This window comes from Conger conger, chromosome 4 (assembly GCF_963514075.1).
Source record: "Conger conger chromosome 4, fConCon1.1, whole genome shotgun sequence".
Taxonomy (NCBI): domain Eukaryota; kingdom Metazoa; phylum Chordata; class Actinopteri; order Anguilliformes; family Congridae; genus Conger; species Conger conger.
The window spans coordinates 61603458-61627412 of NC_083763.1; the positions used below are offsets into that span (position 1 = coordinate 61603458).

The 23955-nt window shown below is 40.4% G+C and overlaps 1 protein-coding gene across 4 annotated transcripts in view; it reads left to right on the plus strand.

Moving 5' to 3' along the window:
• The window catches only part of LOC133127078 (catenin delta-2-like), a 256199-nt gene that overhangs the window by 177259 nt on the left and 54985 nt on the right, over nucleotides 1–23955 (plus strand). For all 4 annotated transcript variants that reach the window (XM_061239702.1, XM_061239704.1, XM_061239703.1 and 1 more), the window contains 3 exons: nucleotides 769–901; nucleotides 5307–5520; nucleotides 19119–19302. In XM_061239702.1, coding sequence (XP_061095686.1) covers nucleotides 769–901; nucleotides 5307–5520; nucleotides 19119–19302 — 531 coding nt within the window. The remainder of the gene's footprint in view (nucleotides 1–768; nucleotides 902–5306; nucleotides 5521–19118; nucleotides 19303–23955) is intronic.

Here is a 23955-nt window from a genome sequence, read left to right on the forward strand (position 1 = left end):
CCCACTGGAAAGGTTATCCGTCCAAAGGTGTGAACACTTGTGGTCATCTTGTGGTCACCTAAGACCATTATTAGTAATGTTACCAGCCTGTGAGAAAATAGAGCGTTTAAATGAGCTAAAGAAGGTGTAGAGCCCGCTACAGGCTAAAGCTTATGGCAAAGCTTGTGCAGCTCCGCTCCTTCGACTGTAACACATCTCTGCCCCTACCACCAATTTCAGAGTAATCATTAAACTTCACCCCAAGGGCCCCTTTTTCACATCTACCACTTTTTACAAAGTTGGGCGAAGGGGACAAGATTTTGTGCGGGATCTTTGAAATTCTTGAACACAAAATCAATCCTTAACACAAAATTCAATTTTAAAATCCGTCTCATGAGGTTTTGAGTGTGTACAAGCTTTAGTGAAAACAAATTACTCAAAAGGGAATTGGCAACAAGAATTACAGATGACTATAGAGCACCCGAGAAATCCATATTTCTACCATTTGGCAAAATGTTGTTACTAGTTTCCTAACCATCATCTATGAGAGAATAAAGCAATAAAACGGACCATTTTTTCGGTAATGATGTAAGAGAAACAGCTTCCATTTCTCCAGTATAATCAAAGACGTAAAAGTTAATGGAGTTGCAGCCTTGCCAAATTAGATAATACAAATGCATACCATGGAGTTTCACTGTTGTATCATATTTTCTGGTAATGTTATATGATAAGGAGTGAGTGCAGTACAAATGCCGTATCTCTCTCTGTCTCTCCCGATGTGCTGTGCAGGGAGTTTGGCTGGCGAGACCCAGAGCTGCCTGAAGTTATCCAGATGCTGCAACACCAGTTTCCTTCCGTGCAGTCTAACGCTGCAGCCTACCTGCAGCACCTGTGCTTCGGAGACAACAAGATCAAATCTGAGGTACCGCACCCAATATTCACAGAACCCATATGACACTTTAAATAAAAAATCACAGCATACGTTCAACTCAGTCTAACTGTCCCACATCTCCTCGAAAATTGAAAATAATGTTAGAATTGTAAGAATATTGAATAGAAATCTCCCAAACTACTTACAGTATCGTTTACTATTTGAAAATGAAAAAAACACCAACAGTAGTTTGCAGTGGTTCTGTATGTAAATATTTAAATTCTTCTACAAATTTGCATATATGGTATATATTGTTATTAGGTATAGGTATATTTATGCTGTTGTATGTAGTTTAGATTAGACCATTTTGTTTATGCATCTGTATAACTGAATCCCACATGTGTAAATTGGAATATACTCTATAATGTGTGTTTAGATTACCTGAGATTCTCACTCAGAGCATCTAGCATTTAGTTGACCTTTTATTGAAATCTGTTGCTGCAATTCAAAGCAGTAAGTTTGCTGAATATTAAATGACGTTCTTGGCGCACTTGTAATTACTGCCTAATAGTGCAGCCACATAAATAAGCAAAACATTGTATTGACTGGCATTTGAGACACCAATCACTGTTTCCCTTGGGCAGAAGAGCTTTCAGGGCCTTCGAAATCCCATTGAGAAAATGAAGCTGCACATGAAAAAAGACTTCCAATGAGTAATCAGCAATCAACTTTTAAGTGTGATTTAATGAAAAGGCATAGAGAAAAATGGAAAATTATCTCTTGAGTATTTAGACTACAGAAAACACAGTATTGTGCAAAACATTTCTGTTCATTAAAAATGTTGACAGGTGCAGATATGCAAATTTTTTCTCCAAAACTTTTTTAGACTCCTTAGATGTACAGTTTGTATATTGCACAAATGAATCACCTGCTGAACTTGATGAATATGAACAGTTCTAAAACATATTCTTCAGATGGTATCAGCTGAGATAAAAATTTCAACAATTTGTATGTACTTGTATACAACCACCCGTTTCAGACAATCACTTTGATTTGACATAGTGCTTCCGTTCACATATACGTCTGCATTGCATATAGAGAGCCGGAGAGTTTCTGCACAGTAACAGTGTCTACAAGCCCCCCAGGCACTTCATCCCTCACCTAGGTTCACAGTAACTGACATTACGCCATGATAGAGCAGGGGGTCTGAAATACTGACAGCTCCATGACTACAAAGAGACCTATTGGCCCGCTCCACCTCATGAGAGAAACTTTTTTCCAGTCTAGATTTTCATGGTTGGTTGGCGATTTGGTCAAAGGGCAAAAACAGGTTTTCACGGTCACAGTGCAGGTTTTTGTTATTTTCACTTTCAAACAGTGAATTTTTTATAAGAATACCCAGCCTGTAGATTAATAGCAGTGTGTTTCCAATGTAGTTTAGAGTGTACGAGTCAATGGTTATTCCCAAGGTTTTTATGCTGATATGCTTTCATCAATATTCAATTAACTTCAGAGGTTGGGACTGTTATTGCTGTCTGGTTTGGGTGGGAATTAATCCATTCAGTACTTCTGTGCAAGAGTGCATGATGTAATCATTGAAGGCCGAAAAGAAACCGTAAAATTTAGGTCAAATAGCCTACCTCCATGCAGCTGTGTGAATTGTGAAGGGAACATTGTAGCATTATCTTTCTGATACAGAGCTGCTGAGAGTTCTGCTCTGTCAAGCTGAAACAATTCACTTTGTCCTCAAAAAATGCACTTTTCGTTTCTTGTATAATATAGAGAGTGTGGGATTCACTTCAATGAATGAATGGGAAACATTGGGTACTGAAAGTAACCATAGCAAGTAATACTTGCTTAATTTCTTGACTCAAAGTCTGCTTTCTTTTTAGTTGGAATTGGGGCTTGAGAGATTTTCAGAATCTTTAGTGCAAGTGCAGTAGCGATAACGTTTTAATCTCTACCGCACTTCCATTATTACAGCTGCTCTCGGTAATCTAGGGGCTACCCTAGGGCACCCCCTCCCTCCCATTACCAGTTCTAAAATTTGATAATGTGATTTGAAAGCCCCGTTGGTAAAAATTGCAGCATACAAATTCAGCCTTTAATGGGTTGACATGATCTAAAACGCAGGTGAAGAATTGTGTCGATAGCCTATCGGGGCACAGATTAGATCTTCCTCACTGCAGGGAACAGATTTGTATCTCAACAGGTCCAGCGAAGCGAGGTGCATTACCCCACATTAGAATTCAATCAGTCAAGCCCTGGTGGCAGTGCAGCAGAAGGTGGAGCTCACATTGAGTTATGTATTTTAGTGAGTGTCAGCACGTTAAAAACCCTTGCGTGTACAGTAGGAAGCCTTTGCACGAAGCTTGCCTGAATACTCCCCTCAGTTTGGACTTGGAGAGTTTGGATATTGGATAATGTGCATTGCAGTTGGACTGGATAAAGCTCCTATTCCACATGGGAGTTGGTCCAGCCCAGGTGTTTGTGGCTGCTGAACCCAGTGTGAGATACGAGCGTATCAGATGACAATGACTGGAAGTGTGTAGAATAATGATTAGGACAGCATATTAGCCAGACGGCAAAGCACTGATGTTTATGGCCTTTTCCAGACAGCACAGAAACATAGAGACAGCTTGGATACTTGAGGCATGTGCTATTTATAGCCGGTCGACTCACACCCCGTTTGTTTTGTCAAAAGGCTGAGTCTGGCGAAGTCCTGTCGGAATATATTTGTTAATATGCTGTGTTATGTTAAGAGGATGCGTTTATGAAAACGAAACACCTTTCACACCAAGCTGCTCCTTTTCTGTCATTGTGAGTTCTACAAAACATATGTGGGCCTAGATGCACAGCACACTCAGATACTAAAATCAGGATATGGAGGTTATATCCCTGGTAACTTGGAAACATGTGCTGAAGCTCCATCAGTCTCTGTAGAAATGCTTATTTGTTGTGTTGATTCAGTGAACATCTGTTGCCTTGCCACAATCACAATAATGAACTGCTGAAGCTATGGCACACAAGATCTCATGCAGGGACATATCATCCAGAAAGAAAGCAATTTTTTACCAAATGAACAAAAAGATTATGCATATATGCTATGCAAAACAAGGCGTATTAGAAATTCAATTAATCCTGCAGTAGTTTCAGAAGGTCAGTATTTTTATGGAATAAATACATTTGGTATTTATTTGAACCTTTTTGAAATTTCTATTTCTTCACACTATGATGTGATGCTAATACTAATGCCAAAATGGACAAACTTGTATATTCTTATATTTGTAGAACGAAGTACATTTCAGCCTGGCTTTGAAAAAATATTTAAATATTATTAAAATATGAAAATTTTGTATCACACAGTAAATTCCAATGTAAATCCACTTCGGACAAGAATATACACCAGTAAAGATTTCAGAACGGATGAAGACATGGGAATCATCACCGATGTGATGGTGTATAGCGCCACTTCAGTGTGCACAGTGGTGGATAAAGGACGTGCATTTGGGAAGTCATAAAAATATAACGCTTGGTATTTCCCCTAAAGAATGACATGTGAACAGCCCAGCAGTATGCAGTATGCATGAGCGGTGTCCGCATGGGTCTGAAGAGCCGCACCCCACTGTAATGCATGGACCCCAGTGACAGCCTTCAACAGGGGTTCAAGGGTTCCATTTTCATTGAAGAAAAGAGAGAGTGCTGGCATCGATTGGTTCTGGGCCTCCGGGTTGGGAGGCTCATCAGCCGGGCAGTGACCTGGCGTTCCTACGCCTGTCACCGTCTCATACCGCCAGCTTATCACATTTCAATTCTCCCATTACCGCCAGAGCACATTAGCCATGCTCAGAGACACAGAGAGAAAAACAAATCAATCCCCAGCATAATGTGAAAATAATAAAGCCTCGGCCACAACCATAAATGTATCTTACAAATATATGAGGGCAGTAAATTGGGATGTGCAAGTTATTGGTTATACTGTTTGGGTTCACTGTATGCAGAGCGAAAAGGAAAAAGGCAGACGGGCTCGACCAGCAGGTGGTTCCACTGTACTGATTCCACTGTACTGATCGTTTACCTTTGTGCAGCCGCTAGCTGTTGTAAGCCTTTGCATCCTGGCACATCCTTAGGTAGGTTTATCAGACTGGGAAAATAATGAGGGTACATAGGTCTTGGCTTTTCATGGTAAAGGTCAATGCTATCCATAGCAATGGATGTGCTGATTCCTCACCAGCTGAAGCCCACTTCTTTTTGCTGACAGCCATGTTTTAGTGCATTTTGCATTTATTACCATCTACTTATTTTTATATATTCCTCTATCCAAGGCAAAACACAGAATGTTAGTAATATGTATGCACACAATGCAGACACAGAAATTATGCAAACGTACGTGTTATAAATGAGAAAGTTCACGGCCGTGTTTAAGCCCATCCCATCCCCCTGTTCCGTGGGTCAGATCCGGAGGCAGGGAGGCATCCAGCTGCTGGTGGACCTGCTGGATCACAGGATGACGGAGGTCCACAGGAGTGCCTGCGGGGCCCTGAGGAACCTGGTGTACGGCAAGGCCAACGACGACAACAAGATCGCCCTGAAGAACTGCGGAGGGATCCCCGCGCTGGTGAGACTGCTGAGGAAGACCAGCGACGTGGAGATCAGGGAGCTCGTCACAGGTACAGCCTCATGGGCAACATGCACAGAGCACCAATCAGGGCTTAACTAGGCCTCAAGGGGAAGGCTAATTTCATTTTTCATCAGTTGCCTTTAATCGCAGAAACCCAATTTCAGTTAGGTATTTAGTGACCTTTTCTAATTGGCCTTAGATATTTGGTTAAGACCGAATTTGCAAACATATAAACATTCAGTCATATGTTAGTTAACTGTTCATTACAACTGGTCACCCAGTCCTAAAGTGAAGAAGCTACTAGACACCCAGATAAGGTTTCTTTAATAAAAGAGCCAATGAGGAAGAAGTCAGTGTAGCGTTTCATATTGCTGTATGTAGAATCTTAAATGAACTGTGTTCAATCTGAGCATGACTCGTCCCTTAGGGGATGGTCATCCAGTTACTTGGTGATACATTTACTACATCCCAGCATTCAGCTCTCTTCTCATTCTACTGTATCTGTGCCATGTTTTTATAGCTGTATAAATGTGTCTCTCTTCACTGTCTGCATATTGAATTATGGCTGCTGTAAACACACAAAGCCCTTTGTACTAGTGTTATTGTTGTAGCGCTCTATTTCGGTTTGGTTTATTAACTCTGTATGTAGAGCCAGTGTACCTGCAATCCCACTGCCTGGCGCTCATGGACTTGTCATTCTACAAGTGATCTGAAACTTCTGCTGGATTCCCATGGATCTCACAGCAGTCCCTCTTGTCTGCTGAGGCTTATTGCTTTTCCTATTCATATGAAAAACGGGTCCCTGAAACCTCAGTGCAGTGGCAAGCTATTGACATTTATACTTGTGGGAGATGTGATGGATGTAAAATGGAGGGCCTTCTCTGTTGTGGACAGTAGTGAAATTGGGGAAGGGGGTTGGGTGTCGCTCTCGTATTACTGTGAAGGAGAGAACTCAAGTTGTATACAACATGTACATTAACACAAGAGGCCTACTGGATGGTGCTGTAAAGCAGAAACTGCTCATATCTGTTTCTTACTGCTGAAAGCTTCAGAATGACAAAGGAGGTGCGTAAATCTCTGTGAACAGCTGAATGAATCAAAGGGCTATAAACTCAGAAAACCCACAACCATAGGCATAGATACCGCAGGTAAAAATGGTTTTAAAGGAAAAATCATTACCCTCTGGTGAGAGAGCAGCTTTTTTATTGGAGACAGTATGTTATTGAATTCACATCACAAGTAGCATTGACATATATTTACTGGAGTTTGAAGCAAAGAAGATATCACTGAGTAACAGTATAATTTATTATTTATGACCATGTGTGTTATCCTGTATGTGTCTTCTGCTGAGGGAATTTTAGCACAAACGATTCTGTTAATCTGGCTACATTGTCCAGAAAGCCTTTTTTCGCCATCTGTCAGGTTATAAAAAGGAAATTATATCTTTAAGATTTGTTTTTTTATGACTGCTCTGTTTTGATTGCATTATTTATTTCATAATTCTGCATGAACTAAATATCAATTAAATATCAGTGGGCATTTTAATATCATTTTTATTGCTGTTTGTCTTTGGTTTACACAAGTATTTATTAGCTACCTATAAATTGCTCTGGGCAACTGGGTAATGATAATGTTAAATTTAAATGACTATTCACCATGCTAATAATAATGAGACGGAATAGGGCGAAGATATATTTACAACTGGCAGCAATGTGCTATGAGTATGTTTTGGCTGAACAGACACACACCTGAGGCAATATACATACTCTAGCTTGCATCTTTTCCAGATTTCCCTTTATCGCGTTCTGCTGCATGTTCACTTTGAAGCGACTGAAGTTAAGCACCATGCTCAAGGTTAGGGCTGAGCCTTGCGCAGGGAGCTCACCACGTAACCTCCAGGAGACCCAGCTTCATCGCCATCCTGCTGCCCACATAGCATTACCGCAGCTCAGCCTCTTATGCGGTCATCTCAGCCCCGCAGTAACTTATCTCTCCGGCAAATGAGTTTGCTAGCCTCAGTGTGCTGTTGCATGAAAATCACTCCACCTCTCTGCCTTATCACTCTCTCTGCACCAGGTCCTCTGTAATGGCCTCAGATGCAGTGTGGGAAGGGACGGCGAGACAGAGGTGCGGCTCTCATCCTGAGCTGGGAGCCGTTATTTCTGCTTAACGCCGGAGCGTCCTTGTTTTTGTTACTACGGTCGTGGTTACGCACTTTGTTCCTTTTAATATCCTGACACATTCTGCAAATTAGTTTGATACTTAAGTATAATTAGCGCATGGCACAAAAAGAAACATGACTGTAATTGGAGAAAAGAGACGCATATGTTTGCTAAGCTAGTGAAGTTAGTTTTATTTTGGGCTTTCTCTGTTGAGTTATTTAGGTAATTTGTAGTTTACACACCTCCTGGGCATATCTCTACTTAATGATCCATTTCCCAAAAAGGAAAACAGAAGTTTATTTATTTTGCTCAATATATTTATGCCAGTTTGCATGCATGAAACAGGATGTTAGGCCAGGGCTTTCTGTGAGTTTGTTTAGCACTTCAGCAGGGTGGCGTATGAGAACACAAACATGGAAATAATTTTTGCTAGTAGGAGATGTAATCAGCTTCTAATATTGCAAATTCTGTTTCAAACAAACGAAATTCAACCAAACTCCTTGGAGATATCCAAAAAGGTTATCAAAAACTTTGGGACTTTCAGGTTAACAGTGATACGATATTGGAGATAATGCATGATTAAGAACCATATAATCTAATTTGGCCATTTTGTACAAAATGGAAGCTTTTCTCCCCTCTGATTTTGATTTAGATTGTTTTTCAGCATGTTGTCCCTTGTCCTGAAAGTATTTACATAATTACTTTTCTCAGCAGCCTTCTAACTAAACATATTGCAGCCATGTGTACATTTTCAAAGATTCATAATAATTTATGGCGGACTAAGAAAGAAAGAAGATGTAAAAGTACTTTCACATTTAGCACTGCAGGCATCCCTGATTGCTCCCCAAATTACCCCCTCAACCTGCCGCTGTTGCCTCCATATGGCTTCATCAGAAGAGATAATTCCACAAGAAGTGAAATTGCTCAGTAGAAATGGTTGCAGTATCCATCTTTGAGCAGATGTTAACATTATCCCAGAAATCAGAATTGATAACTGTCTGTGCAAAATAGCTCTGCAGCACGTACTGCACATATCCGTACGTGCAGTATATGCTGTTACTATAATGGGTTAGATTATTTTCTTTACAGTCTATGGTAGATCCCAGAGAACATACATAGTCATATTCAGAACCCCCCACAAACATGCATGCACACACACGTGCACAATCATGTGCCCACCCACACAAGCACCCATACAAGTGCACAAACACACAGACGCAAATGTACACTTGCATGTACGTGCGCACGCACACACACACACACACACACACACACACACACACACACGCACAACCAATAGCGACTGAGAGCAAAGAGAATTGTTAAAAACTATTCAGATGGTTCATTTCATCTTCATGCCGGCATCTTGCCAGCTTTCTGGCTGAATATGGAACAGATGAGGGAAAACACATCCACAAGTGAAACAGATGTCAACATGCCAACAGACAGAGAAATTGAATTTTGGATGGAACATGCTACGTGCGGGTTAAAAAACTTCACTAAACAAAGCAACATGTTGTAACTTGATGATTAAAATAATAATAATAATAGTTTTAATCCAATATAGCCACAAGACAACTGAAATGCAAATAAAATGCTACTATACACGTTTTGGGATAAATGTCTTTATTTTCTTGAAAATAGGCTTTGTTTTCACTGTGGACCTATTCTGGCCTTGTGATTTAAGCTTACAGGTATTTATGTATCAGTGGTATACAGACGTGTAGTCTTTTGCGTATTGTTTAAGGTGTGGGTTGAGTCCCTTGTTCCTGCTTATTATGTTCCATTTACTTAAAATAATATGCTTAATTTGAAAATATGTGTCTATGTTGTGAAATTGTAAGCTTAATTCACTGGTATTACATCTATTCTATATATAACAAGACAAGATTAAAATGTCTCTTTTGTAATGAGCAAACACAGAAAGGTATCATATCTCCTTTTTGTGAAGCATTTCAGGAGGGGAGCGCATGATTGGTGGTCAACCAGCTACCAGCTGTTTAAAAACCTAGCTCGAGCTGTCCTTTTCAAGCTGTGACTCCACAGTGGATGCTGAAGAATTTAAGGAGAGGTGCAAGATTTCTTAGAGACCAACAAAGTATGTCATATTACTGGTGTTAAACCAGCTGAAAAAAACCCAAAACACGCTAGGTTTTGAAACAGCTCGTAGCTGGTTGACCAGTTAGACCAGCTCTATACTCAACCAAATTCACATTCACATTTACAGGGCACTTGTGGCTTTCCAGCTGTTCACAGCTGTATACTGTAATCACAAATGAAAGATTGATGTGGACCCCTTGGTACCGACTGTGTGGTTTCTAATTATTTTCTTTGTCTGGGCTTGAAAGGGCCCTGAACTATAATGGAAACCGGTGTAGAACATAAGCAGTTTGCCAAACAAGACGACTGGCGTCTGGTCTGCCATTTCCACCCACAAATGAGCAGCCTCTTCCTATAGAACACACTCTCAGTAGGTCATCCAGTCCCTGTGGAGTTGCTTTTGTTTTTTTACAGCAATGACAGCTATAGATTGCTTTAGTCAACTCTGGGACAATTCAACCATAAAGCTGTCCATGTAGAATATTAATGAACCTGGCATCGTAATTTTTGCATTGTGTTCCCTCTTAATTTCATGTCATTTATAGTGTAGTTAATCTAAGCATGAGGGTATTCTATAGTCTCAACAATAAGCTAATACTGTTAACTTTCTACTGAATTGTATGGGGAAAAAAACATAAAATTCTCACTGCTCACTTCACTTTGGCTTATGGAAAGTAGGCACTGATTTTGTGTTGTGGAGAAAACATGGAATGAGGCTGGATTATTTACCAGTGCTATTTAAATGTAGTCAAGCCATCAGTCAGTGAGTTGGTTTGAATCTCTCACCAAAGCACAATCCATACTTTTCACTGGTTGTATAGTAGACTCTTATTTTAACTTAATTGCAAACAAAGGAGAAAAAGGCAAGTCATACATTTTTCAGAATAATTTCTGTTTGTATTTGTACTCTTTTTTTGGATGCATGACTCTGGGATGTGTGTGCATTTAATTGGTGAGCTGTGGTAAACAGAAAGCTTGAAAATATCCTTTCTATGAGAATCATAGTTTTTCAGCTTAAACAGCCCTAGTCCTGTATTATTCTCATTTGGAGCAGGATGCAGTTTTGCACATACAGTACACTGCAGGGCAGACAATGACACATCGATTAGCTAATTTGACAGACAGGGTGGAATGCAGATTTGGCAGAGAAAATGTTGGCACGGTGTACTAAAGGTTAGGTAAAATCTACTGTTAGGTAAAAAGTGATGACCATTCATATTCTGTGATATTCTGTGATATAACGTAAACTCACAGAACACGGGGAAGCGGCTGCTTCCTCCAGAAGTTATCACCCGTACGATGATAGTTTTTCTCTTGAGGAATGTGGTTTATGATCATGGTTGCTTATTGATTATCTCAGACACTAAAACACTTTGATTGATGTGAATAATCATTAGCAAGAGCTTCTCCACCACAATGTCACAATGGAGCACTATTACCATGTCACTGTACGTTGAAATGGATTGCGTATGTGACTCATACCAGGTATTTTATGAAAACAGAAGGAATCTGTTTACACACACACAAAAAGCAAAGCTGTTCTGGAAGTAATTTCTTATTTATTTGTCTTGAAAGTTGCACTGTTTGGAAAATAGTGAGTTAACTTGGTGTTCGGAACATGGTGAGTTTGCATTAGTCACATCCTTATGACATCCCAAAGCAGTTTATAGACCTTCCATGCCCAGGCTCCTAAAAAAAAAAGCCAAGTACAGCATAGGCAAGGAAACAGTAATAGGAATAGAAATAGGAAGAAGCAGTGTATGGATCCTGACTCAGGGGCATGGCCATCCACTCCTGCCAGATACTGGACAGACTAATTAAAGTGATGAGAAGAGGATGAGGCGATTCAGGCTAAAGCAACAGGCAGTGAATGTAGTTTCCAGATAGGGTCATGGGTGTTGAAGTCAATAGTAATGTGACAGTTAATGCATTAAATTTGCCTAGGGTCTGCAGCACAGGTGATTATAATTCTATATAATATAAATTTCTTTCAACTTCCTATAGATTGACTGGTCATTGGGGAATGTGCTGAAATCTCATTTGATTCTGTCATGTTTTATATGCTCATAATGGCACATTGAATATAGCCTGTATTCCATGAATTAGCAACTTCATGGCCATTATCATAATAGAGGATACATATTGACTGTACACCCGAATGTATCACTTCTAATGTGTTTGGTTACTATCCAAATACATGACCAAAGTTAAAGAATTAACACAAAATATATCACAACCCACTCAGTGGTAGGCTGAGCCATACTAGAGTGAAAAATTAGCCACCTGATCTGGCAGGACTGAAGGCAATGATTTGGTGCCAGGTTCAGCAGAGCATTACAGTATTACTGCTGTAATGTGTAATGGCATGTAGACCTCCGGAATTTTCCCTAGATGGGGGGGGGGGTCCATCGTGAAAGTTCTAGGTTCTATTTCCAGTTTATTGAGTTATATAACAAGTATGCCACAAAAACAATTTTTCAGATGAAAAGTTGCAAAGTCAATAAAAATGCACTTCAAGATATAAAACCCCCAGGCACATTTTGAAAGTCTAGTCACGTGTTTACTGGATGGTGAGGCTTACCGATGGGACTATCAAGGAAATAGGCTCTATACTTGTGGCCTGAAGGGAGATTAACATATAAATTAAAAAGCCCTGCTATGCAGGGTATTTAGAGTGACTCCTGTCACACATTAATCAGCTGCCCTAAGCCCAAATGCTCTCTGACCCAGGAATCTCAGCCTTCATTCTCTACTAACTGTGTGAATCAGGGTCTCACTTGGTTTGTCTCTTTGGCTATGTGTGAATTTTCTACAATCTATTTCACAGGGAGCCAGAAATGTCACCAGCTGGAAAAAGCTAAGATGTGCTGCCAGGATATCTCCAGTTTACTTCGCTACTTAGAAGGCAAAGCGCTTCATTAGAGAAATGCTGCTTCTCCTGATGAAGAAAGCCAATAAACGTTCTGTCAGTCATATTGACTTTTTGTTTTATAGCATATTCACATTCCAGAAATGGATCATTGTATGTTCAGCCCCATCTGAAGAAGTCACAGTTACACCTGTCTGAAATGGTGTGCGTGCAATTAGCATTGACGTGGCATGCTACAAGCACACAGAAGTTTGAGTTGGCAGCGCGTTCTTCTGCCTGTAGCTCACCCACCAGCTGCACACTTTTCATTATAACTGCAGAGCAACTGTGCATCATAATACATTTTTCCCACAAATGAGTACAGTAAGTCTTTACAAAAAACTTTATTCGGTGTAAAAGGAGGGAAGTGTCATGGGACGCTCACAGTGGAGGTCCCTCACTGTACCGCCAAAGGGGTGTGCCAGTGCGAGGACTGAGCTGATGCGACTCAAAGCCATGGATAGCAGGTGGTCGTGGAGGCCAGATGGAGCATGTGTAGACAGGAAGGATGCTTGTGAGCAACACTGACAACAGTAACTCGCTTCAGATGCTGACAAATCCCCTGGCAGATAAAGCTGTTTGCGTTTCCTCATTGTCGTTGTGCTGCAGAACTGTAGAGTACCATGCCTAATTGTGGCAAGTCTCCCCACAGTGCCATAAGAACTTCCAGCGCTTCCACAAGCAATCATATCCTGGTTCCTGATTGTATTTTTATAACGAACCAAGCATTTTTCTGAAAAAGTGGTTGTTGATATTTTTGCATCCTGCTGCATTGTGCTTCGTTGACCCAGTTTGTTGTGCTACAGACTGAAAGTTCAACGCTACATGCCGTGGTTACACCCTCCAAACGGAGGCCTGGAATAGTGGCCAATCATGTGAGGGAAACATGGGGGTCACCATGACAACCTTCCAGCTGCAGCCCATGTGATCAGAGTCCCTGGTGCATGTTTTCAGCAGAAGGGCTGCCTCTCACCAAGGCTTAATGAGAATGCTCTGTGTGATTTGATGCCTCCTTCATAGAGTCACACGGCTGCAATCAACCCCTTTCATCTCTTGAATGAAAGGCTCCCTTTAGGTTATGGCAAATCAAAGGATGATGATCACGGGCTGCTCTATGACACACTTGTAATGTCATCGCAAAGAGTTGAAAATTCAACCCAATACACCCTTTACTCAAGCAGTACAGATAATTTTTGTTTGTTTTAGAAGCCTAGAAAAATTAACAAATATTTGTCCTATTTATGTTGTGCCATTATTTTCTGAAAATCTAATTAATTAATGATTTAATGAATGCTATTGAAGTAGCACAGACTATGCTAGTGTACTGTTTTTTTCAATAATCATATTTGCTCAATATTTTCTGCACGAGAGTACATTCGTCCAATGGGTGTACGCACTTTTTAAAATGATACTCATCATAGATTGTTGTATTAATATATTGAAAGCTGGAATAATATCTAAGCAATCCTCAAGTGAAATTTGAATCGGCATTGCGATTACCATTCATGGAGAAAAAAAAAAAATATATATATATATATATATATATTTTTAATATATTTTGCCTTAGCCAAGTTGATCAAGGATGAGCTTGCCATAAAACATGGTTTTTCCCTGTGATTGTCATTTTTCCTGTGATTGTGATGAGGAAGCGGTGAATTAAGAGTGATGTGAAAGTGGAGACATTTCAGAGTCATCTTCATTAGCACAATGGCTCCTCTCCTCCATGGGTCACACAGGGCTTTCCACTCCGAGGAGTGGGTCTCCATAACGCTCCTGCTGCTTCTCCTGAGCACAGAGGCTGAGGGAGGGGAGAGATGGTGGCTCCAGCTGAGAGAATACAGTTTATTCTTTATTGTTTATTCTATATTCTTTAATGCTTTTGGATCAATAGCTGCATCCATAAAGTGACACATAACAACTCTAATTGGCCGCATGCAGCAGACCTCTGCACAGATGCCTGCAGTTTGGTCATAGCAGTTGATTTCATCTCTGCGCAGATGTGTCACATAATATAAACACACACACACCAAGACACATACACATACACATGCACAAACATATGCAACCTTCCAGACTGGGCTTCATTAGAAGAGGCAGGGGCACCTTGTGTCACATCTGTAGCTGAACCGAATTGGAAATTGATGCATGAATGAAAATGAAGCAGTTGTTTTGGTTCTGTTGGTGGACCTTTACCACTCTGTACAATTTAAGACTCTCTATTGCGTCTTGGCCTCCTGGCCTCCAGCATTTATACAGTCCCTGAGCATAAAATGATCCAAATGTGTTTCATGCAGCTGGATTGGAGATATTGAGCTTTTTTTAATCAGAAATCATTATATGAGGTTTCACAGTGACTACGCTGCTAATCAGCACCTTGTATTGCAGGGGCATGTATAATGCCATAGCAGGAGGTGATTGATGTTCAAGAATAAGCCTCTAATGCAGCTTTCATATTATTTCTTAGTATTGTAATGCTAAAATCTCATTAAGCTAAAATTATTTTACATCCCTTTCTATCTGAGGGTTCAGAGTGATTATGTTCATTAAATCTTTCATTTACTTAGAAATTGCCCCTAGCTATAAATATCTTGAATGGTCCTCTAGCAAATAAAACATATTGGCTTATAAGGCATTGATACACAGGGAACGTATACAGAGATTTAGCTATGAATGATTAATATTCAGACGTTTGAGAAGCCATTAGCACGATGCAATGCAAATTTCTGGTGGGTCTGATGCTGCAGCCACATTATTATGTGGGGGATGAAATCAATACAAAAAACAGTCATACAGAATGTGGGAATACATTCCATTGTCACTGATTATGTGGTTGCGTTGACAGTTGCAGAACATATTGCTCTTCTACTCCAGCAGATATTTAGTCAGACCGTATTAAAGAACGGGCACAGACAGGCCTGCTATGAAAGGGGTCCCTGATGGGCCTATGGGTCTTTGTTCAGATGGTCTTTGATCAGTCTTAGCCATACTGACATCTGCTGTAAATCTGCTCCATGCACACTAGGTCCAAACAGCAAACATTCACACTCTGTTTGCTTGGCTCCATATTCTTTGTGCTTTCTACTGCTTTGCCTTTTCACTTTGTAATTATTTTCCACAGTCTTTGAAACTGTGCTAAATGTGTTACAGTTGAACTCATTTAAAGAATTTGTCTGCTCGTAATTTGCAGTCAGTGCAGAGAAACCCCAGTGGGCACTCAGCACAAGAGTTCAAATACCTTCATTTTTTAGCTTCAAATGATTCATAAGAAAAATTACAATGCCCAATATACCCAGTCTGCAAATAATGACAGATGAGACTGAATTCATAATTTCTAAACTTAAATGTTAATAATATGTAAATAAACGTACATACTCAATGGAATTTTCTGTACCTATTGTCTTTTTTCTGTCAGCTAATAGATTTTTTTGTCTCTTTGACACACCGAGATGTCTAGGCATTTCCTTTGATCCCGTTGCATTCTATGCATCTGATGTCTGAAGTTGCCGACACCCTTCATCATGGACTGCGTAGAGCATGTCATTGTGAGTGAGGTGGAATGCGTGTTGGATATTTTTAGCATAAGTTCAAGTGCTTGCATATGAAATATGTATGCTGTTTTTTTATTGTCGTTATGTTTTCCTCCCCAGCTGTTTTAATGCTCTTGAGTCATTTGTAATTCTGTTCCTGAAGTTCTTGCGGTCCAGTGATTTCCTCCTCATTCTGCACACCCCATCCTTTTCTCCGTGGTCCGTTTTCACTTTAGTGCATTTTTCCCCAAAGATTCATAAAGTTTGCTTCCAGCCAAATTAAAAATAAATGTAAAGCAAACAGGAAAAAATCTGAGCCCTAAAAAACAGCATTTTCACTTACGATCTTGAACAAACAAGCACTTCCATTCCAGAAACACCAGTTTATCTCCGCGCCTTAAAGCGGAGGAAGAAATGCAGATAATTAGCATGTCAAGACTGCCGATGAGATGTGCAGCCGTTTGGAAGAATGTCTATAAATAAAAAGCCATTTTCTCACCAATTTCAGAAATGACATCTGTTCAGCCATCTGACTGTGCCTCTCCCATCCAGGAGGCAGGGGTTGTGGCTTGGGGCTTCGGGGGTTTGCAGGCTGCTGGTGAAATATTAAAGCAAGCCCGATATGATGCTGGCACACAACATGTCCTCAACTTGTGGCCACTGCAGCACTCGAGCTGTGCCCACACAACATCCGTCAGCTCTGCAGTCATAGTCACCTGAACTCCTCTGTCATCGCTGTGAGGGTAAACACTGCTGGAGACCACTGCAGAACCTGTACTTTTAGTTAACGTATCCGATGTAGAGCAGTTTTCTCCTAATTGTGCCTCTTTTTGTGTTTGCTTGTTTTCAAAAAATTATCAGTGTCTCGTGAAAAGCGCTCTGAGGTGGTCTACTGAAAGCTTTCTCATATGCCTAGCAAATATGTCATATTGGAAGAATGAGTACTGAGATTTAACACCACACTGTAACTACGTTTTCCCATTTTTTTGACAATAGGATAAAAGCTAATGAAAGTAGTTAAATGAACTAGCTTTTGCATTTAATTGCAGCGTCCAAAACATTTGTTAAATGGGGTAAAATTGCTTTTTGACTGCCTATTGATTGTACACAGAAGCCATCCTCTGAATGGTAAATACTTTATTGAGGTAAATATTCTATGAAAGGCAGTGCCATTAGTCTTTGCTTTGTTAAATGATTATTGCGTTGGAAAGGTTTAGATGTGATGGTAGAATGGAGATCTTTCATTTTCTCCAATATGTGGTGATGAATAAAGAAGTGACTGATCAATTGGTGATGTATTATACTATGGTGAGGGAAAATTATCTTCTTACTTTTCTTCTAATAAAAAGTTCCTTTGAAAAAACAATGTGGGATTCATGGGACATGCACAGACCCAGATATCAGGTGATGAATGCCAATTGTTTGTACATTTGATGTGTGTGCCTTCAATGTGATTATACCGAAGCATAAGGAAGCACCATAGCAATCCCAAAAACGATGTGCAGACTTCAGGGTTGTGTGCAGACATACCTGCAAGCCATCCATCGCTCTTCGCAAATATATCTGGGTCCCTGAAGATCCACACTCTCCCCAAACAATGGTTAGTCAAGTAACTCAAGGGGTTTTATTGGTATTTATACATCATAATTAATCAGTATTATCAGTCATATTATCAGTAAACAAAATTAATTACATCTCTATTATTATTGCAAACTAAAACTAAAATTAAAAACTACAGGTAGGTGTGACAGAAAGTATAGACATAAACTGTAATACAAATAAGAACAGTAACAAAACAAGTAAACAAAAAAAAAACTACATTAAAACTACATTTCCCAGCTGTGTTCAGTGTGTAGATTGTATATTTGGGAAATGTTATTTGTTGTAACATTATTCTATATTTTCTGAATGCATGTTCATGAGATTTCTTAAAGATTGCCACTTTGGTTATTTTAGCGGGCACAAATGAGGGTATTTTCTGAAATGCCTTTTAGATTGTATCACCAATCTAATAGAAAACTGTAGATACATAGTGTCTGCAATTAGCCATCTATGCAATCTAACAGCAGTAGCACAGAGTCTTTGGAGATTGATTTAGACTAGCTGTGTGAATAGATTTTTACTACACAGTAGACTACCTGTATATCTAACTTAATGACTTTGAAGAAAAATGCTAATTAGATTAACAATTTGATTGTGAGAACTTTAACGGATATATATAATGTGAAGATACATATTTTTCTGCTTACACTTTAAAATGTGTTTGCTCAATGAGCAAGTACATTACATTACATTAATGGCATTTGGCAGACACTCTTATCCAGAGCGACGTACAACAAAGTGCATACCCATAACCAGGGATAAGTGCGCTGAAAGACCCTAGAGGGAAGTACAATTTCAATTGCTACCTGTAACAAAAATAAGGACAAGGGCCTATATTTACCTCTTAGCTATTAAATTCATTAGTTCGTAAGCACTTCTTTCCGGCTCATTAAAGTGTAATTTTTGCTTTTCAATTTCTGAAAAACCAAGAAATGTGAAAAAGTGCTTGGTGTCAGGAAAAATCTAGATTCAATCTGTATTTCTTAAAATAAAAAGTATTTCCTGGTCAAAAGCAATCCCCTTCCTATTCTCAGATAAAAAGAGTTTTATGGCACAATACTTGCACCCACACCAACCATGGACAATTGGACACCCCTGTGGTGATTTTATTAAATTATATGGTGAATGGACTGCGATTATATAGCACTTTTATTTTTTAAAAATCAGTTTGTCAGAGGGAATAGCAGGTTAGGTGCCCTGCACAGGGACACTTCGACACGCCCACGGCTAGGAATCGAACCGGCAGCCTTTCTACTGCTAGGCAACAGCTCTTACCTCCCGAGCTGATGTCTCCTGGCTATGGATTCTCAGGAAAACTCAGAAGGCCATGACCTCTCTCCTCCTGCAGGTGTGTTGTGGAACCTGTCGTCATGTGACGCGCTGAAGATGCCCATAATTCAGGACGCCCTGGCGGTGCTGACCAACACAGTGATCATCCCCTTGTCGGCCTGGGACACGTCGCCCCACCAGGACGACCGCAAGCTGCAGCTGCACTCCTCCCAGGTGCTGCGCAACGCCACGGGCTGTCTGAGGTCAGTGTACAGGCCCCAAACCCCAGAACGCCCCCCCGCCCCCATTCCTGCCAAGGTGGCAGCAATTATCATGACAGGAGGTGAGATCGATGAGAAGGTCAGGATGTGGTCATGTTCTGCTGCACCAGGCTGCCATACGGAAAGCTTCCTGCGATTATGACAGAGGCAAGCTGTGGTTGTGAAGCAGTGGGTTAAAATCACTCATTGTGCTTCTCTCTTTGCAGATACAATTCTACTTGAAGGGTTTCTGCATAAATGTATTGTACCGCCAGAGGGTAGGAAATAAAAACATGTCTGCTTTTTGAAACCAGTTGGCTTCAGAAAGCAGACGTCTTTCCGTGTGAAATTGTCAATATTCTCCACACTTGGCTTGGCAACTCTTGTGCAATTTGACAGCGTTGCCATCTGTGAAGTTCCCCCATGATGCTGGGAAATGACTGTAGCTCTCGCTGTTTTGTTCTCTCCCTTTCTCTCAATTTCTCTTTGTCTTTCTCTGATAAAAACAGAGCATGACCCCTTCTTTTGAAAATATGACAAGACAACATATTAGCTGATACTCTCATTGGTTTCCCCACACTGTAGGTATTTGTGCAGATCAACCACACAACATATTAATGCAGTTCCAACCTTGAAAGCAACCTGTTCATTTGGCTGGATGAAATCAAACCATTGTAGTTCATAAACCTTACGCATAAAAAGATTTATTTCGAAGCATGCAATTTTATAACCTGCACAATGTTAGCTGCAGGAAAGTACTGAAAACAGCAATGCATGATTCATACAATAATACTTGATGACGTTTATGCACAATATGAAAATCTTCCACATGATGATTTATGCATATATTCTATTCCACTGAGTCTTCTGAAAAATAAGCATAGCAAAAGTAATGATTCTCCTGGGCCAAATATCAGTCTCACTTAAGACTTTATTCTGTCTAGTATCCATAGCAACACAGCCCTGCAAAACTACATTAACTTGGATGCTGAATAAGGGCAGTACTCAGTCCCTTTGTTGTAAAACTCCTCCAGAGATTTACAAAAGGAATGAAATGCTTTTTTATACAGCTCCGTTTTGGGTATTCCTGCACCTCATTACAATATTCCTTCATAAATTATATTAAGACTGTTTAACAGCATGTCTTTTGTCATTTTTCCATTCAAAAAGAAGAAATGTCTATACTGAATGTCCTGCCTCCTGCTAGGTCTAAATTGCTATCCACCCACTAATTCAGCCTGTAAAATGACTTGCAAAGTGGATGGTGTTGTATTTAAGCACAATATCTGCTGAGGGGGTATTGTGTCGTGCCAATTATCCCCAAAAACGGCTTCAGATAAGACTAGCAATGAGTTTGAGTGGACCTCTGACTGGATAAATTGGATTCTTGAGGATGTTTGTTTTTGATGATATCCCCTAGTATTTTTCCTGAATAAATCATTTGTTTTGTGTCCTTGCTCTGCAAACGAGGATTGTCAGAATCCAGTGAGGTTTTTCCACCTGAGATATCGACTCTCTTCTGGGCCCGTTCTCCCATTAGCGTAGCGCATTGCTTCAGTGTGTGCATCTTCTGAAGGAGGAATCGATACACTCAAAACCTCCTCATTGTTTGTCAATGACACCACAGAGGGTCAAGCTGATCGTTAGTCTTGTCTAACATGTTTGAAAGCTGCAGTCACAGGCATTTAATCACACTTGTCTCAGCAATGCCTTGAGACACCGGACCCACAAAAGGTGGCGATCAATGAGGGCCAAAAATTGGGATGGTGAGAACTTTATACAAGGGTATGGGAGCTGGGTACTCCCACATTTTACACTCTACAGTATACTTCTGATTGCACCAGCTAATTATACACTCTGGAGAAAATGGTAAACCCAGCCAGCTGACAGACAATACAGAGATGTTAGGGATGGTACACCGATTTTCTCAGTCTGTATGAAAAAAGTAGTGTAAGCTTTAGCAGTAAAATGGAAACAAGCTTATACTTATTAATCTGTTATTTCTAGCTAGATAATGAATGAAATTTGAGATCTATGTATAAAGACTATGATATTTATTTAATTTTGTGTAGTCTGTCTCTTAGCAAAGAAATGACACCTATAGTTTGAATTTTCCCTTTGAAATATCACCTTTCATATGCTGTCAAATTCCAGGCTCAAATCAAATCACACACATGTACGTTCAAATTTTAGCAACCAACAGTTTCGGTGCGATATTTATCAGAGAGCATTTTGCCCCTTCCCTTACACCACTGAGAAGCAGCGAAGCGGTGTTGTTGGAATTGAAGCTTCACCCAATGGGAGCCTGACATGCTCATTCTGTAAATCATTTAGAGAAGGGAAATTCAAAAATTCTAAGCCATGTGTCTCCACAGGCAGGACAATTTGTCTAATAGAATGACATTTGCAGAGACACAAAGCTGAGTTCCATTGGGCGTCCAAAAAGACCCTGGCTAAGTTAGGCTTATTATAAATAAAAGAATACAGACCTGTGGAGTGGGGGATACAGCTAAAGCAATGGCACTCAGTGCAGTGACATGCCATACAGTGCAGTACAACACAGCAGGAAGTTGGGGTGAAGCATCTTGGTCCATAGCAGTCCAATTGAGCTCCCCAAGACACCAACTGTCAGGTTTTGAGTCTTGGAGGTTGATTGGTGGATTATTTTGAGAGACTCGGGGTGTAGTGTTAAAGCTGTGGCAGTGTGGGAGAGACAGGCGGAGAGAACAGCAGGGCTTGACGAATGGCATCATCACTGCTTCACATGGGCAGGAGAGAGACTCCTGAAGGATTCAAGAGCTCGTCAGCTGGCCAAGTGTGTCAGCTTCTGTAATCCGCTACCAGATGGGCCTGGCTGGATGATTGCTCTGCAGAGTGGATCAGATCTTTCAGCAAATGTCCCCTCTGATATTGAGAAATAGGGAGACACCAGAGACAGCCAGCGTGAGGCTTTGAATTTTTCCGTTTTTTTTTTTTTTGCTTTGGAAGAGGAACTTGCATGTACAGTATCTCTGTAAAATAAACCACTTTCATACTTGGAACCACAAAATTGCTGGGTTCTTTTATCTGGGTTAGATGGTCATTTTCCCCCATTCAGGCCTACCGTTGCTCTGTACAGATACATCCTGTGTCTGTTCACACTAGATATGACTTTTGCAGACTGATGAGGCAAGGCAAGATGTCTCCCTGTCAGAGCAATGCAAGGCGCTTGACCTTACTTTAACATAACACCATTGAAGAAGGATAGTTTTAAGATAATCTATCACTTATTATATGATCCCAAACAGCTAACATTAGATAAACAATGGCAGCCTGGTTTATCTGCTAAAAATCTATATGTGAAGTTGTTTTTCCTAAAATACAACTGTTGTGCTAGGCAAAAAAGCTACATAAAACTGGAAGCGCCTGACACAAATGTTTGCCAGGGAGAAGTATTAGATTACATACAGTAGTACACAAGCAATTGTTGAGGCAAATTGCTTGTGTACTACTGTATTACATACAGGGCCAATAATGGTGTTCTTACAATAGATAAAGCGATGTCAAGCAAGGATGGTGACACTGTATTGCATTCCCAAAATAACTGTTCACATTTCCCTCGCAAAATCACACAATGCAGCTCCAATATCTTCTATGCGCAATGTCTCATATTCATGAAAGAAATGTTGAGAGGGCACATTCAGTAGCCTATTTATAAAAGAAACAAAAGGTCTCACATAAGAACATTGTGACCTTTTACGTGCTTTATCAGGGAATGTTGCTGCTTTTGTTCACACTAGAGCTGTAACAAAAGCTTACTATAAATCTTACCAGGTTTTGACCCAGCAAAGTGGAGGAACATCTTACAACGAAAATGGACCCCGGCTCTTGTTCACACATGACACTGGCATTGAAAATCCCAGGGACATTTACGCCATAAGATGCATGTGTGAAATGGAAGGGGCTATAGTAAGGAATATGCACTCCAGCCAGTGTCCTCCTTCATGGTTATACAACCACAGACTATGGTAAAACATAATAAAAAGGCAAAGAATTAGAAGCAGCCCCAGCAGAATGAGCTAATGTAGAAAAATGGAAAGACACATACGTGCTACTAAGTTGGCAACTGTACCAGTTCAGATATACCCTTCGTGTATACGGTATATACCACGAGCAGTGGTGTTATTCTTCACAGCCAGGTCTGCAGTTAGTGAATGGAGCTGTGGACAGGGTGTTGTAATTTTGGCAGTACCCCCATCACCAGCAGCAGTATCGCATGGTATCCGCTTATCATCCCAAACAAACACCTTGCCCCCTGTGGTGACACTCTCTCCAGCTTGAGCTATGGGTTTGGAAACCAATGGCTTTTTGACTCATTGGCAAAAGGCAATTGCCACCTAGAGGCCCAAATGAAAACGATTTTATCAAAACAGCAGGGGAAAAAGCATTACTTGTGAGTGTGGTGATACCATGCTACGAGGTGCTGCCTCTTTCTTGACAAAAGGCAAATTGTTGGACATACACTTATTGAGCACTTTATTAGGTAGACTTGTACACCAGCTTGTTAATGCTAATATTTAATCAGCCAAACATGTGGCAGCAACTAAATGCATCAAAGCATGCAGGCATGGTCAAGAGGTTCAGTTGTTTTTCAGACCAAGTGTCAGGATGGGTGAC